The sequence below is a fragment of the Poecilia formosa genome, unplaced genomic scaffold (genome assembly GCF_000485575.1).
Source record: "Poecilia formosa unplaced genomic scaffold, Poecilia_formosa-5.1.2 Scaffold611, whole genome shotgun sequence".
Classification (NCBI taxonomy): Eukaryota; Metazoa; Chordata; class Actinopteri; order Cyprinodontiformes; family Poeciliidae; genus Poecilia; species Poecilia formosa.
This window is the reverse complement of record NW_006800550.1, coordinates 61,364-79,183: the sequence shown is the minus strand read 5'-3', so window position 1 is coordinate 79,183 and position 17,820 is coordinate 61,364. Positions and strand designations below refer to the sequence as shown.

Here is a 17,820-nt window from a genome sequence, read left to right as displayed (position 1 = left end):
GTTTGGTTAGGTATCTGGGTTTGACGCGCCGCAGGTTTGTTGCGGCAGTTCCTGGTCTGAGTATCCTCGACGCTCTGTGTGAGTTTGTACGCTGTATATCTTAACTGTGATGAAAAATAAAAGTCTAAGTATGACAAGATGAAGAAGGCCTCGTGGTTCCTGTCGACACCCAACAACATCACTCCTGACAGAAGACTGCCGCCAGACTGAAGACTGGAACCACGGATATGAGGCGGTGACTCCTGGGCCGTTTCTTCCCCCCGGGTGGATGAGGACGAGCTCTGGAACTTTTTTTATGGGGATCGTGATGACCATCTCCCGTGGGTCATCACAGGGCCCCGGGAGAGGAGTTCACCAGCGCCCTCGCCCCCGGACTTGGCGAAAGACTCCCGCAGGGAGGAGCGACCCGCTCCCGACATCGCCTCTGGTAACGATGGGGAGACAACGCTCCAGAGTCGAGGCTGTGAAGCCACTGTAGAGCATCTGGTGGGGTTCCTCTGGGGAGTTTTGTTGGAGGTCTTTCCAGCCTCCGTCCTGTCTCCTGTGCCGGAGGTTCCCGCCTCCGTCCTGTCTCCTGTGGTGGAGGTTCTAGCCTCCGAGCCGTTTCCTGGGCTACCACCAGTGTTGGAGTTGTCGGCCTCCGACCTGTTTCCTGAGGTGGGAGGGTATACACCTTCTCAAACTGAGCTGCGTGGGTCCTTTTTCTTCGATTCATCTCCTGTGCTGAGAGGTCCAGCCTCGACTTCGGTTCCAGTGCCGGTGTTTTCCAATTCGGTAGCTTTTTCTGTGTTCCCCGTTTAGTTTGCGTTGATTTCGAGATTTCTAGTGTCTACTTTTGAGTATTACCGGTTTTTCCTTTGTCCACTAATGAGTAATTTGCTTCACCTGTTTGGTTAGCTATTTAGGTTTGACGCGCTGCAGGTTTGTTGTGGCAGTCTCGTCTGGGTTTCCTGGTCTGAGTTTCCTCTACGCTCTGTGTGAGTTTGTACGGCGAGATCTGACCTGTGTATCTTAACTGTGATGAAAAGTAAGTCTAACTATGACAAGACGAAGAAGACCTCGTGGTTCCTGTCGACACCCAACAACATCACTCCTGACAGATGGTGTGGGAGAGCGGACAGGTAAGTTCTTTTTCACCGAGGATCCAGGCAAGGGAGTCAGTCAACATCGAGTTCCAGAGGAGTGTGAGAAGGCAATGAGGATGTAAGTGAAGCTTGGGCAACCGGTGGGTAACTTCAGCCAGCGTCACAAGGAGAGGGTTCACAGAGAGAAAACGCCAGGAGCTTGAGAGCTTCGTGTGGATGGATCCAAATATGTCACGAGGAAGCTCCTAAAAAGGTACAGAACAATTGCTAAGGGTTCACAAGAAAACGGGTTGTCACAAGGAAAACACTGGTGGCCTGCAGTACCATTACTGGTTAACAATCTGGTGTTGAAGTCTTCTTTAGGTTTTAACGGCAGCTTGCATCCATTAATGTTGCACTACTATGCCTCAAATTCTCTTAAAGATCCCAGTATTTTTTGAAGAATGAAAATCTTCTTTTTCCCCTTAATACTATTTAACTGATCGATCACATTCTCAAATTTCAATCCCGTTTTTAATACCCTTCTTTGATTTGCATATTTTCTACAACTAATAACATGTTCCATCGTTTCTACAGTATCACACAAACTACATAAACCAGTAAGATGTTTCCCCATCTTAAAAAAAGTTCCATTTAAAAAAAAACTGCCCGGTTCTTATTCCATTTATAATTATCTCCTCCCTCCTGTTTATTCCTCTGATCCTTACATCAACTGTATTTTGTATCCTATATAAATGTCTTCCACTTATTTCATTATCCCACCTAATTTTCCATATCTTGTCTCTCCAAACTATACTTTTGCCTTCAGACAGGGTCGCAACTACATATTATTCAGGTGGATGCGAAAACATAAATCGGCGCCCCCCCCCCCGAGACGAAAACGAGTGAAAGGTAAAACTCGCTACATTTACCCCGTTATGTGCACGAGGTGAAGGAGCGTAAGGGTTCGCTGAAGTGTATGCGAAGACATCATCGGCGTGCTGCGGGGTTTTGACGCCCCCTCTGGTGCAGCGCCTCTATGCGCTGCATACCCACTTTTTGCGCCACTGCCTTCAGATTTAGATAACTTTATTGGCATATCAATATCTTTTTTTTTTTTTTTTTTTTTTAAATTGCCTCCTTAGCCAACCTATCTGCTCTTTCATTGCCCATAATACCTACATGAGCAGGAGTCCAGAATAATATTACCTTTTTACTTTGTTCACATATCCTATGATAAACAGCCATAATTTCATATATATTTTGATGATTATTTGTATACTCAACAATGGAGATAAGGAATTACTACAAACTATTTTATTTATATTAGTATCCTTCACCCATTCCAAAGCTAAATAAAATGGCACACAATTCTACTGCATATATACTCAAATAATTAGATGTTCTTTTTGAAATATTAATCTTTAATTCAGGAATCACTACTGCTATACTGGTTTCTTCATTTTTGGGGTCTTTTGAATCATCAGTATACATTGGCAAATACTCATATTTATTCTGTACTTGATTATAAAATTCTTGGCAAATATCTATTGTATTAATATTTGATGGTGATCTGTCTACATTGATATATTTCCATGTAGGTCTCAAAGGCCACAATACTGTTGGACTAAATTCTTTATAATATACATTAAATATTTTTGCTCCATTATCCCCAACCCACCCAAAACTATTAATTTGTTTCTTCTTTCCCAACAATTTTTTAATACTTTAACTGGGTGATCTTCATTATGTCCTTTTGAATTCATCCAATAATTAACCGTTAGCTGCTGTCTTCTGATACATAATGGCATCTCTCCTGCTTCTACTTGTAAATCACACTGGAGTTGCTTTAACTGCCCCTAAACGATTTTTTTTTTTTTTTTTTTTTAGCTGCTGAACCATACACCACACTCTCTCTGGGGTTGAAGTGTTGACTGCTCCCTCCTTTTAAAGCTCCTCTGAAGTAATGAGATGCACGTGAACAGGTATCCAACGACAGACGGTCCACGCCCTCCAAACACCAATCTCCCAGCGGCCTCTGGTGGACAAAGGAAGAAAAACGGCAATCTCAACCACCCAGGATCCCAAGAAACGTAACGAATTTAATGATGGCACTTGACTTAATGTAATGTTTTAATTGTTGATTTTATGTTGCATGACTTTGTATTTTTGTTTTTATGATAAGCACTTTGAAATGCCTTGCTGCTGAAATGTGCTGTACAAATAAAATTTGATTTGAATGTGGTTGGCACATTCCTGCAGATGTGTCAACCAAAGTTTTGCCACCAATGGGTCTGCATATGGAAGGTATTTCTAGATCTCTGTATGTGTAGGCGGAACCCTGTACAACCCCACTTGGAAAAGAAGTCTTTCTTACGGCACAGTCTGGGCTTTCTCCACTTCACTCTGATTCTCTTTAGATTTCCTACCAGGCCAGTCAGCAGATGGAACAAGAAGTTGTGAACGATGACGTTGACTTTCTGTGCTGTTTTAGTCTGCCTGTAGTTTTATCAATGGCAGCAAAGTCATTTAACCTGTGTATTCATCACGCTTCGAAATATTCAATTGGCATCAACAGCTGCCTCATTTAGAGCTGCACTTTTCAGTGGAGGTCGTTTACAGCGTAAGCAATTTTCAGTGTGATTCCTAGTGTTGAAATGGTGCACTACATACGTCACGAGCAAATGTTAGAAATTGGGTAAAATTTAAAACCTCAACACAATCTACACCTCCATGAAGCAATCATTTCAACAGCTGAGAAACCAGACCCTCTGGCTGAAACAAATAATGTAGGACAAGGTCTGGTTTTGATAATGACAGTTATACGAGATGGGTGCAAGTCAAAAAACCTAGAGAAATGACCTGAGGGCTGTTTCACAAAAGTAGGATTATGAAATCCAGGATCAGAGATAAAGCCATCAGTTCATCCTGGCTTTATCTGTTTCACCAAGACAAAACCAGGCTCAGGTGCAGCTATGTCAAGCCAGGCTAAAGTAATCCAGGTAAATAAGCATCCACAGATTTCTTCAGCAGACCATGAGATCTATTGAAGACAGATCTCATGGTCCATCCTCATGTTCAATGCCCTTAGGAGCAGCTTTGACTCTCACAGCACCACTGGCCTGGAGTTTGTCTGGTAGGTGAAGTGTTAAGACTGTGACTATACGTCTCTATATAGAAATTGTGTTTTATATGAATGTATACAATTGTTTTAAAAATGGCAGTCCCAAAGACTTTTTAGAAAATACTCAATTGATTTCAAATGGTCGAAAAGCAATGTGTATTATTTTATTTAATTTGCCTGATATTTGTCAATTATCAAGACAAACCTAAAAACAGAATTTAAAAATTCAAAAAGTTGCAATGTTTACATGACAAATGTGAGCAGAACAATTAAGATTAGTACAATGCTACATTGGTTAACTGTGTTATGCTAATGAATGCTAAGTGCTGCTCCATTAAATGGAACCATATATCTTACATATTGTTTTTGTTATAAATACAACTACAACAAATTACAAATAAATGGGAAAGAAACTTTATATTGGGTTATGTAACAAACTAAAGAATTCATAAAAGTTTCACAAAATGCCAGGAAACATTTTAAAACAACAGAACAGCCTGTAGAACATTCAAACATGCTAATTGTGTAGCTAGTGCAGATGTTGTTCAGCTTTTCAGTTCACCACAGAGCTCCAGAGTTTTTCTGGTCCTTCATGGGGAAAGTGTTACTGTGGGCAGTAGTTGAACATGGCTTTGACAATTTCTGAGAGATGATGTCCGAACTCCGCCAGGACCAAATGCTGAGCCATGGTGTGTGACTTGTTCTCCATCTCAGCCTCCCTTGCCTTAGTCAGCAAACATCCGCATACAGTCTCCACCCGTTCAGAGGTCAACACCAACTGAGAACATCTGAGAACACAGAACACATACAGACGAGGGGCTATACCAGAGGTGGGTAACTCCAGGCCTTGAGGGCCGGTTTCCTACAACTTTTAGCTGCATCTCTACTTCAACACACCTGAGTCAAATAATGAGGTCATTAGTAGGACTCTGGAGAATTTGACTGCACTGTTGGATTCAAGTGTGTTGGACCAGGGAGACATCTAAGAGTTGCAGGACACCGGCCCTCGAGGACCAGGATTGCCCACCCCTGGGCTATACACATCAGTTAAAATAAAGATTTACTTTTACGTTTTATTTATTGGTATTAGACATAGGTAACTATCACCAATATCATAAAGAAGTGGTACATTTTTCATTCATTTGTTTAAATGCAGTGTGTTCCTGATGGGCTATCAAACAACAAATATACACAACATACATCATGTAGATTATTTGTTTGTGAAAAACAAAATAAAATCAGTATGAAAGAATCATTTCTACTTAATTATTTGACCAAAAAATAAGTCATTTATTTTTGTAAACTTGAGTGTGATTGGTTAATAGAGGAAACATCCCATGACATAATGTGCATGTTTCCATTGTTGTATTGGAGAAAGCCGTTTATCCAATCAGAATGACCAAACATTATTAAAGTCCTATTGTAAAGTGCTCCAAAATTACTGTTAAATTTCAAACAGGAGTTAAATTAGGTGATTTCTGTCACCTAATACACAAAAATACTTAGGAAATTTCAACCTTTGAGATTAAAACCTGCCACAAAATGTTCCAAGTTAAACTTGACAGACTCACTTGTTCCTCACTTTGCCCCCGGCCCCCTTGGCACCCACTTGAGAGTTGTTTGTATGGTTCAAACAGCCAATACATTTGCAGCTGGAAGTACACTGGATGTTAGCCTGCAAATGAAATAAGAATGTGATACATCAGTTTCACTCCACAATTAGCATGCTTAAATATATCATGCTTTTCAGTGTTATCAAGGTTTGTTAAAACTGTGGAAAATAAGCAGATCCATAGATCCAACAGAAATTGTTCATCAAGGTTAAATGTTGAAAATCACAAACTAAAAGGACATGCTTTTCTTTCTAGCAACAACTTTTCCTGCAGAAATACTTAAAATGAAACATATTTTCATTAAAATCTCTTAAACCAGATTCTCACAATTGCCTGCTTTTTCAATTGTCTTGATTTTTGTTGATTTGAAATGGCATCATTTAAATGTTGGCCAAAACATGGAAATCACACAGCTCACATGTCATCAAGTAATTTAATCATTTCTGTAGATCCTCCAGTACTCCAGCATGTTTTCAGAAGGCTCTGATGTTTAGAGCAGAGTAATCTTTACAGCAGAAATCACAAAATGACTAGTTACCAGTTAGGGATGACATGATGAAGAGTGAAACTGGTGTAGGAAGGACAAGTCAGTAGTTGCAGCAAATAAACTTTGATAAATACTGTTCAACTGGTTTAAACAGTCTTCATTCATTTTGAAATGGAAGAATGTCTCTTCATATTAAGTAAGTGATGACTGTGCTTTGGTTCCTGAGAATCTTTGGTCTGTCTCTTAGATGTTGTGTTACTGCTGAAGAGAAACAGGAGCCGACAGCACACCTACAATTCCCCTTGGAATGTAAACCAGGAAATCTGGAATGTGCAATAACTGATAATAATCATAATCAGAATATTACTTAAAGATGAAGGAGTAGTCCTTAAGTAATATTGCTCTATTTAGTCAGTTTTCAATCTCATATAATTATTAATTATAATAATTATCATTATTATGTTGTTATAGTTAAATAACAATATTATTATACAATAACAATAATAATGATGACAACAACTTTTAAAAATGTTATAAGAACTACAGTCAGCTTTTTGAGAACTATGGAATTACTTTTTGGTTTACAAAATATACTGAAACAAGTTTTTTGTTTTTTTTAATGTACACAACTGGTGTAATTCATGGTGTAAGGCCTTACATTATTCCACCTGATTGCAGGAGAGAAGATGGTTCATTTATTAAAAGATGCAATTCTTTAAAGCACTCATTGGAAATGGTGCATAAAAGAATTTAACTATACACAATGTTTTTATCCTGAAAACTGGTAACCATTCCATGCCTACAAAAAATGTAATTACACTCCACAAAAAATATTCATCATACATGTTCATCAGGCCAGCATGGTGTAGCAATACCATGTTTATTGACTAATATTCCTGAACAATCACCTTACTGAGTGATATGCTGCTTGATTTCAGAACTTAGGGTCAGAGTCTACTTTTAGGTTAATTTGGCACGGAATTCTAACATTTTTGGATTATTTTGANTAGCACATTTTTCTTGAATTTTCCACAGATTACTTTGAACATTTGATGTTTTGGGATAATAATATCTTGTCTCCCTAGTCTTACTATTTGATTCTCTGACAAAGATTTGTCTTTACTTAACACAGAGAATACTGCTTTTGCCTTTTTGTGTCCTACGTCTAACGCTGACCCAAGACTGTGCAAAAACTTGTTGGGAAGAGTTCTGTCTGATGATATGTTGGACTTTGCAAGTTCTTCTATGACATTGAAACCCACTATTGGTTTGGTGATTGGCTGAGAGCTTACCAGAAATGGTACTAACGGTTCATCGTCTCTGTTCTCTGTAAGACTGAACTCAACTCCTACCCAACCCTCATAAGGTATCTCAGTCCCATTTGCTGCAGAAAGGTCTAACATACCTTCCTCAAGAAGCTCTTTCACTGATCGAATCTCGGCGTCTGGTAGATGTTCTTTTCCAGTCTAGGTCCACAATTGAAACTTGTGATCCCGTGTCCCAAAGAGCTGTGACTGGAACACCTCCAATGTTGCACTGGACAAGGTTCTTGCGTCCTATTAGTTTAGCTGTCTTTTCCTGTTTTTTTTGACAAAGGCACATCTTTCTGTGGAACAACACTGTCAATAAAATTTGCAGTATGTACTTCAATTTTGTTGACATTAACTGTTGAGTCTTTCTTTTTCCGACAACCAATAGCCCAATGTTCACTGCTTCCACATTTAAAGCAGTGTGTACATTTTCCTTCTGGGTTTGATTGTTCACATTGACGACATTTTCTGGGACTCTTTCTGGTAGTACTTGCATAGTATGCCTTAGTTTTTATGTTTTTGTCTTCAGTTTTCACTTTTGCCTGAGTCAAGCTAGTAAATTGGGTTGAAAGATTTTGGATAGCTTCACAAATAATTTTGTCATTGGCTTCCAGCTTTTCCACGATGGGGTTTGGCTTTTCTATCTGGCTTTTGCTTTTCTTTGAGCTTCCAACATTTTCATTTTTGCAGTTATCTTCTTCCTGAACTGAGGCCACTTTGATGCTCTTTTGTCTTGTTGACAGTTTATTCCTTCTTTCGAGTTCAACACTGTAGGCTACACTCATTTTTTCAAGAAGCACTTCATCACTCACAGTTGCATTCTGCAAGTAATGTCTAATTTCCACTCTTACAGCATCATCTTGTAATCCAGTCAGAATAGTTTGCAAAAACTGTGTCTGCACAAGCTCAGGATTGTATTTTAGTCCAGCTTTGGCTCTATCAGAAGCAGTCAATACTTTTTGTCTAAGGTCCATTGTGCGTATAAGAAACTGAACAGAAGTTTCTTTGGGATCTTGTACTTGTTAAAGCGTGATAGAGTTCTGTTGCATCTTTCTCTATGAAGTGTGTCCTAAGCACTTGCCTGAGAGAGTTCAATGATAATTCTGACCTACTCTCTAGATAACTTTTTAATTTCACATCAGGTGCAATGGCTTGGATCACTGCTTCAACGATCTCTCCCTCATNAGGCCTTACATTATTCCACCTGATTGCAGGAGAGAAGATGGTTCATTTATTAAAAGATGCAATTCTTTAAAGCACTCATTGGAAATGGTGCATAAAAGAATTTAACTATACACAATGTTTTTATCCTGAAAACTGGTAACCATTCCATGCCTACAAAAAATGCTATTACACTCTACAAAAAATATTCATCATACATGTTCATCAGGCCAGCATGGTGTAGCAATACCATGTTTATTGACTAATATTCCTGAACAATCACCTTACTGAGTGATATGCTGCTTGATTTCAGAACTTAGGGTCAGAGTCTACTTTTAGGTTAATTTGGCATAGAATTCTAACATTTTTGGATTATTTTGAAGCAGCACTTTGAACAAAGTGTTGCACCCTTAAAAAGAACTTAAAAGAAACTCAAATTAGCTTTTGTGCAAGTTTTTTAAACAAAATCCACGGTTCGAGCATACAGTGTGGTGCATAAAAGAATTTAACTACAAAAGTTTTCTCATCTTTTTTTAATAATCTCAGGTCATGAACTTTCAACTCCCATCATGCATTGCGACACTCTTAAAGGGGTATTATCATGACAGAAATTTATGAAATAAAAAAATAAAACAGTTGGAGCACATATTTAGCTATCAACCAATTGAATTATTCCAACTAAACACTAAATCAAATAAATGCTTGCCCAATATGATCAATATACCTATTAAACAATATCACGTCCGCAACATGTTTTCAGGGCTCTACACCCTCCTCTACTAAAATAATAAAATGTTTTCCAAACATTTTACACTTTAAAACTTAAAGAACGTATCCTTACTACTGGCTTCTAACATTGAACTCATCCAGGTACCATTTAGTTACACGTTGTTCTTCAAAAACAATATCCAATACTACACATCAAATGACTACAAATGCATGTATACAGGATAGGTAAATTTACTTATATTCCTGTCTCAGTGTATTAACTTAAATAATTGGTACATTGGTAGGCCTCCCAAGTCCATTAAGTCACATATGGCTAAATCTACCATTCCACCTTATTAAATGTATCCACATTAAACATGCTTTACATGTAGTACGACCTCTTACAGACTACTTTTGTGTCATCTTATAAAACACTCACTTCCTTCTGTAAATGCATCAATAACTTATAAGTGTAGCTTTAGTCACTAGAAATACATTTCTGCAAAATGACTCTTACTTGTAACGGAATATTTTGTACCAAATGGATAATCAAACATTTTCAATTAACTTTAACTGGAACTGGAACTAGATATGGTTCAAAAATACTATTCCTATTTCTTCCAAGATCCGAAACTAGGTTTCCCTAACTCATCATATGTAAAGATGGATTTTGGTTGTCGTGTTCTTGAAGACTGTCGCTCCTGCTCCACCTCCACCTCCTGATCACCCTCTGAAGAAGCATTGATGTCTTCCTCAGGCATTTCAAGTTCAAGTGCTTGATCTTCAGGATCCATGTCTGGATTTTGACTGGTGTCTTGGTTCTGCATGTCTTCTTCCTCATGTCTCTTGTCCACTTGATTAGTGGCGTCAGCAGAATCATTCTCATCCTGAAACTGGTTTTGTCTTTGTACAAGTCTCCTAGTTTGTGCTTCTTCTGCAGGTTGACTTGATCTGGATTTAAAGACTGGGGCATGTGGATTGAGGCTGGTAGTCTGGCTTTGACGGGCAATCCACACAGAATACTCGTCCTCACTACAGCTGTCAGAGTCCTCATGAACTTGGTCTTTGGTTTGGCGTGTTTGTCTGTTTACTTGTCTCTTTTGGTTGTGTTTTTCTTTTGGTTCTTTGGTGTCTTGTCCATCAATAAGATAAGGACAGGGTAGTAAGACATTCCTATGAAGGATTCTTTCCCTCCCTTCACCATCTAATGGTGTCACCACATAAACTGGACTGTCGTGCCCTCTTCTTTCTTTTATAATATGCATTTTGTTTTCCCAGTAAGCACGTATTTTTCCAGGTCCTCCTCTTTCAGATAGGTTTTGGACAAGAACGTGGTCTCCAGGTTGAAGTTCTGAACTCCAGGCTTTTCTATTGTAATACTTTTGTCCTCTTTTACTTGCTTTTCTCATGTTTTCTTGTGCAATGCTGTAAGCTTCCTGCATTGACCTTTGCCATTTGTCTGCATAGTCTTGATGAGACTGTGACTGCTTTTGCTCTTTTGGAAACAATAGGTCAATAGGTAGGATTGGCTCTTTTCCAAATAACAGGAAAAAAGGGGAAAAGCCAGTTGATTCATGCACCGTTGAGTTGTATGCATGAACTACTTTGTTCAAATAGTCTTTCCAGTTAGGTTTTTGTGTCTCTTCCAGTGTTCTGAGCATGCTTAGTAAGGTTCTGTTAAAACGTTCAGCTGTGTTAGACTGGGGTTGGTAAGGTGTTGTCCTTGAATGTTGTATCCCACTGTAACTCTGCAACTTTCTGAACAACTCATTCTCGAATTCCCTTCCTTGATCATGATGAATTCGAGCAGGGTATCCGAATCGCAGAATAAAGTCGTCAAAGATTTTGCGTGCAGCTGTCTTTCCAGACTTGTTAGATGTTGCATAAGCCTGCGCAAACTTAGTAAAATGATCTACTATTNTTTTCAGGGCTCTACAAAAGCCATTTAACAAACTAAAGCTATTATCAAAAATTTGTGTTTATTTGAATATAAGCAAATTTTTTTCTTCAGTTTGCCTTTGCTTATCATATTTTATTAAATTGTATTCTGTTGAATTGCACTTTGATTTTCTCCCCCCCACTATCAAGTTGTGGAATTTCTGGTACCTTATGCGAGTCGACTACTTGTGACAAAGCAGTTTGTCTCCAAGAAAAGAGGCATTTGTGATATAATTGCTTAGTTAATCAAAGTAGACAAGACTTTGTGAGAAAATGTGAAATAGCCAAATACAAATAGAAAAGCAACACAAGAATGTGGACAAAAAAAGTTATTAATGGAGTTATATCACCAAAACATAGACTGGTTTGACCTTGGGATGTGTTGTGTGTGTGCGCGTGTGTGTGTGCACGTGCGTGTGTGTATGCGTGCGTGCATGTGTGTGCTGGAGTTACCTCATAGCATTCACAGTAGTTCTTCAGGCACCCTGAGCGTTTACAGTTGCAGCCTTTGTTGTTCCAACTTTTGGCCTTCCCTGTCTTCCAGTCAACAAGCTTAGACTTGAAGGCATTGGGGTTACGCAACTACAAAACAAGACAAGATTCAAGAGAGAAATGTTTATGTTTCAAACAGTTCCAATCAGAATGTCCAGTGGTTGCCTCCCAACATCAACCACTTGGGAGGCAACCACTTGCCTCCCATAGCAGCTCATCTCAGGCCAGTCTGCTGCTTTTTCTCTGACCTTTGACATAAACAAGACATTGTTGTCCAGACAGCTGCTGCTTACTGGAATTTTCTCTTTGTCTAACCATCTTGTATAAATTTCAGAGATTGTTCTTCACAATTCAGGTTGATCATCTGCTAGTCTGTTAGAACAGTAATTGTATTCAAAACTTAGATCAGTGCATCAGCAATCATCTCAGAGTCAGAGTTATGTAAACCTTGTTTCTTCCCCAGCTTGATGCTCATTTTGAAATTCAGCAAGACATCTTTACGCCAACTAGATGTTTAAATGTATTGAGCAGTTGCCATAGTATTGGCTGATTAACTAATTGGGTTAACAAGCCATAACCAATAACTAGGATGATATATGATATTTTACATCGCCAGCAATCTGCAATTATTTAAACACACATAGGTGTTTAAATACTTTGACACTACTGATGTAGCATACGCTAGTTACTCTAGTCTTACAAATAAATGCATGATCCAGAGAACTTGGTTTGTCAAACCTTGATTGCTTCACGGCGCTTCAGTTCATGCTCTTCATTGTTGTGGCAGTTAGAGCAGTCACAGTTGCTGCACATCACTCCATTGGCGAAACACTCGCAGTAGCTGAAAGAGAAAAACATCAAATAAATAACACCAAATCCCTTTATGCTCTACATATGTGTGTGTGGCCTTGTANATGGGAAATAATGCAGAGATAAGCAGATGCATACAAGTACTACACCATCCCCCCTTTCAAAGAACATCAAACTTGGCATGCTAAATTTTACAGCCAAAAACACACTTCCAACATTACTAGCGCGAATTTAAATGCTACTGGAGCAACAACATATATATATATTTTTATACTTTCAACACCCTGCCTAGAACTTTAATATAACTCATGTCTTAATGAAGGATAATTATTCAGTCCAGTCATTTTGATAGCGAACAGGGGCCCGTATTTCTCAACCCTTAAGAGTCTTTTGAACACGGGGTCCTTGTTCGTCTTCTTTCAATCCAGAAGTGTGTGGTTCATCTTGCTGCCGATTTTGCACAGCCTTCTTCTGCACAGCCTTCTTCAAAAGGGCAACCTGACGTTTGCCCTTTTGCCTTAGCAGTTTTGGAGACCTAACCAGAGCTTTCCTTGCGCTGTCACTTCCAGGCTCATCTGTTGCTGGTGTAGGGGAAGTGGTCATGTGTTTGGGTAATGGAACTACATCTTGGCACTGAGGACGGACCAAATGTCTTTGTCGTCTGACCCATGCTGGTATGACATCACTTGTGTATGGCTTCAACTGATCATGGTGCATGACCTTTTTGTCACGTTGTGTTAAGATCTCATATAGTACAGGTCCAAGCTGGGCTTTAATAATACATGGGCCTTTCCAGGGGGGCTGCAGCTTGGGAGTAAAGCCCGACTTCCTCGTGTTGTCCTTTATATAGACCAGGTCCCCTATGTTGTAGCTGCATTCTTTGGCACGCAGGTCATGGGTCCTCTTCTGTCTGAACTGAGCTCCATGTAGATGCTGCCGTGCCATGTCATGGACTTCGCCAAGGGTCTTTTCAAGGTCATGAGCGTACTCCAGGGGGTCCTTTTCACTCCACGTTCATTCTGCAAGTCCAAGCCAGAGGTCTTGTGGCTGATGAACTTCTCTCCCCAGCATCAGCATATTTGGTGAGAATCCAGTGCTGGAGTTCTGTGCACTGCGATATGCAGCTGTTAGCAGAGGCAAATGCTCGTCCCAGTTCTTCTGATTTTGGTCTACATAGCAGCGGATCATCTGCAGAAGAGTGAAATCGTTCCACCTGCCCGTTTGAAGCAGGATGATATGGAGTGGTTCTGGTCTTGGAGATCTGGAAAAGTTGACAAATACTTTTGAAAAGCACACTTTCAAAGTTGCAGCCTTGGTCCGTATAGAGCTCTAATGGGGCTCCAAAACGAGCTAGGAAGTTGTTGACTAGCATTCTGGCAGTTGTTTCTGCTCCTTGGTCTGGAACTGGGAAAACCTCAACCCACCTCGTAAACTGATCCATGATGACAAGAATATACTTGTTTCCAGAACTTGAGATGGGAAAGGGGCCCAATATGTCAAGGTGCAACCGGTCCATTGGTGCTCCTGCCTGGTAATTTTGTAGCTTAGCTCTCTTTGAGGGGCTGCTTGACTTCAGACCTTTGCACTGGGGGCATTGTTGGATGTATTTGTGGAGGTCACTTCCCATGCCGTACCAATGGCAGCTCTGCCTGAGACGTTGGAGAGTCTTTGTTTCGCCTAGATGCCCTGAAAGTGGTGGGTCATGGCAAGCCTGCATGACCTCCATTTGCAATGAAGCAGGGACCAATAGCAGGAGGGAAGGTTTTAAGCTACACACATTTTCCCAGCGATAATATAGGACCCCTTGATGGTGTTCTATCTGTGGCCAGCAGAGCCAGTATTTTCTAACTGCTGGACTCTCAATCGCAACTTCATCCTTTGTTGGAAGTCTCCCTGTTTCCTTCCAGCTATGTAGGATGGACAGTACAGTGTCCTCTTTCTGTGCTGCTGAAAGCTGCTGGCTGCTAAGAGTTTGCATCCAATTTATGTGGGGGATTTGAGTCTCAGCTTCAGCTTGGTGCTGCTCCTGTGTGCTGTTTCCAACTTCTTCCACTGTCACATGCCTTATGACGAGTGGGACAACGTCATCAACATCTTCTTCAAATCTGGCCCACTGTTTGTGCAGTCTTTGACAGTGAAAACATCCTCTGCAGGGGAGCTCCGTTACATCCTTGCCCGCTTGATAGCAATCACAATTTGTTGACCCTTCTGTAGCCTGTCTTGACAGTGCATCAGCATTTGAGTGTTGCAGACCAGAGCAGTGTTCAATGTCAAAATCATACTGACTTAGTTCTTCAAGCCATCGAGCCAATTGGCCTTCAGGGTGTTTGAAACGAAAGAGCCAAGCTAGACTTTCATGGTCTGTTCGAAGAAGGAACTTTCTTCCCAGAAGAAAGTGGCGGAACTGTCTTGTATATTTTACGATTGCCAACAGCTCTCTTCTGGTCACACAATATCTCTGCTGTGTAGGGGTGAGGTGGTTGCTTGCATATGAGATGACTCTTTCCTCCCCCCACTGGACCTGTGACAACACTGCACCAATGCTATAATTGGAAGCATCAGTGTCCAGGATGTAGTCACCTTCAGCTGCTGGATAAGCCAGGACAGGTGCGACAGTCAGTCCCTGTTTAAGTTGCAGGAAGGCTTTTTGCTGGGCCTCACCCCACTGGAACTCAGCTTTTTTCTTCAGGAGACCGTTAAGAGGGGCAGCAAGTTCTGCAAAACCAGATACAAACCGGCGGTAATAGTTGCATAGTCCTAGAAAAGCTTGTAGCTGCTTTGTGTTAGTGGGAGGCTGCCATTCCTGTACATCTTTAATCAGCTCTGGGTTGGGACTTATTCCCTCTCCGCTGACTACATGTCCAAGAAAGAGAACTTTGTCTCTTAGTAGTTGACATTTTTTTGGCTTCAGCTTTAGACCATAGTTATGGAGACGTTCAAAAACATCAGCTAAATGTTGTAGGTTTTGTTCTACACTTCTGCCCATTACAATAATGTCATCCAAGTAGATAAGGAGGATCTTCCACTGAAACCCTCGCAAAACGAGCTCCATGGCTCTTTGAAAGGTGCCAGGTGCGTTACATAGGCCAAAGGGCATCCTGGTATATTCATAAAGGCCATAGCGGGTGATAAATGCTGTTTTGCAGCGATCGTTTGGGTCTACAGAGATCTGCCAGTACCCACACTGGAGATCCAGGGTAGAGAAGATGGTAGCCTCTCCCAGCACATCAAGACACTCCTCCATCTTCGGCAGTGGATAAGCATCCTTCAGAGTGAGGTCATTTAGGCGTCGATAGTCCACACACCAGCGTACTCCCCCATCTTTTTTACGAACGAGTACCACTGGTGAAGTCCACTCAGAAGATGATGGTACCACTACTCCAGCTTCCAACATGTCTTTGAGATGCCTTTGATCTTCACCTTGGAAGCCCAATGGTGTCCGTCTGACTGGCTGTCGTACAGGTCTTGCATCTCCAGTGTTTATCTTGTGAGTAACAGCAGAGAGTTGGCCAAGGTCTGTATCATTGGCTGCAAAGAGAGACTGGTATTTTAATAGCAGTTCAATTAGTCTCACCTGCTGATCTTCACTGAGCGCTTCACTGGATGTTGTATAGAGGGCTTGAAGGTGTTCTGGTAGATCTAACGCATTTTTCTCAACTCTTCCAACCTTTGGTCCATTTGTGTGGCTGTCCTCTTCCACGGCCATAGTTGGTTGTTGGTTATCATCCAAATCCAGCATTATAAGGGGATCATCCGGGAAGGTTTCAACTAGAATGCCCACACACACTCCACAGGGCAATGATGCGTTGGTATTTGAGAAATTACAAAGTCGAACTGGAACTCTGGGGTCCATGTAGATGGCAACACTCCCTGATGAGACAGCTTCTGTTATGTTAAGTGGTTCCAGGACAGCTGGAAGCCCAGGTTTGGGTTTATCAACTTTTCCCCAGACAATGCATTCACTCTCTGGTGGTAGTGTGACACTGTCCTCCAGGAGCACACGGGCCACAGAGTAGTCCCCCTCACTTCCTCCAATGACACAAGCTGGGATTGGCTCTTTACCCACAAATACTTGGCGACCAGCAAAGACTGTCATCTTGGCTGCCTGCATTGCATCAAGGCCTAGGAGCACAGCATCATGAATCCGGCCAACAAAGACCATCCAGTTGAACTTGTGTTTCCCGATTCCTAATGTCACCTCCAACTCACCCAAGGCAGGCATATTGCTTCCCACTCCTGCATTACAGAGAGACGTTTTGTTGAGTGGCTTCTTTGCTCCCTGTGGCAGCATGTTATAAACTTCTTCTGAAATTACTGTGGCTTCTGCGCCAGTGTCAACAACTGCTTTAACAGGTAGGCCATTGACAGTCATTTCAACTTGTAAGCTAGGACCCTTTTTAGTTGTACGTCCGAGTTGTGGAGGAAGGTGTTGAGCCTCCCTACTTTCGACACCCCTGTGAGATTCAGAAGTAGACTCCCTGGAATTGGTTCTGTGCCGAATTGGACTCGGTGACCTTGAACACTCCCTCATCATATGCCCAGCTTCACCACAACGAAAACAGATGGGCTTGTTCATTTGGCTTGGGCTTGGTGACCGGGCTCGGGAATTTTGAGCAGGTAGCTGACGTGGTGCCATCTTGTCACTTTCTTGTTCTTGTTTTCTGTTGGTATAGACTGATGTAGCAGTTCCACAATCAGCTGACACGGTCTGAAGGCGTTCTAATTTCAAATTTAGCTGCTCCACTTTGTCCATAAGCATTTTAAACTGATCCTCTTTTACATACTTTGGGCTCTGGAGGCGTCTGGAGGTGGAGCAAAAGTCGTCAGGAACATTTTCACCTTCATCAGCCCAGGAAACACGCCGGGCCCTCCCTGCTCTCATCTCAGCCTCACGACCCAGAGTTGCTTTAAAATTGTGCTCATGGGCTTCAGCAAGCTTTTGTGCCTCAGCCAATGATGGAGGGTCACGATTCATTACTTCATAAGCTACTTTTTGGTTCCTTAGGCCTTTCAGGAAGACATCAGTTGCCAGCTGGTCCTGAAGTAATAAATCTGTTCCTGGATATGCCAGTCACCAGGCGTCGCACTTCCTCTGCAATCTCTGCTGGTGATT

At 41.2% G+C, this 17,820-nt stretch overlaps 1 protein-coding gene across 5 annotated transcripts in view; it reads right to left on the bottom strand.

Annotated features, from left to right (window-relative positions):
• Positions 1–4,579: 4,579 nt before the first annotated feature.
• The window catches only part of tesmin (testis expressed metallothionein like protein), a 40,988-nt gene continuing 27,747 nt past the window's right edge, over positions 4,580–17,820 (bottom strand). For all 5 annotated transcript variants that reach the window (XM_016665706.1, XM_016665708.1, XM_016665709.1 and 2 more), the window contains 4 exons: positions 12,636–12,738; positions 11,859–11,987; positions 5,760–5,863; positions 4,580–4,976 (listed from right to left, as the gene is read on the bottom strand). In XM_016665706.1, coding sequence (XP_016521192.1) covers positions 4,793–4,976; positions 5,760–5,863; positions 11,859–11,987; positions 12,636–12,738 — 520 coding nt within the window. In that variant the 3' untranslated portion in view covers positions 4,580–4,792. The remainder of the gene's footprint in view (positions 4,977–5,759; positions 5,864–11,858; positions 11,988–12,635; positions 12,739–17,820) is intronic.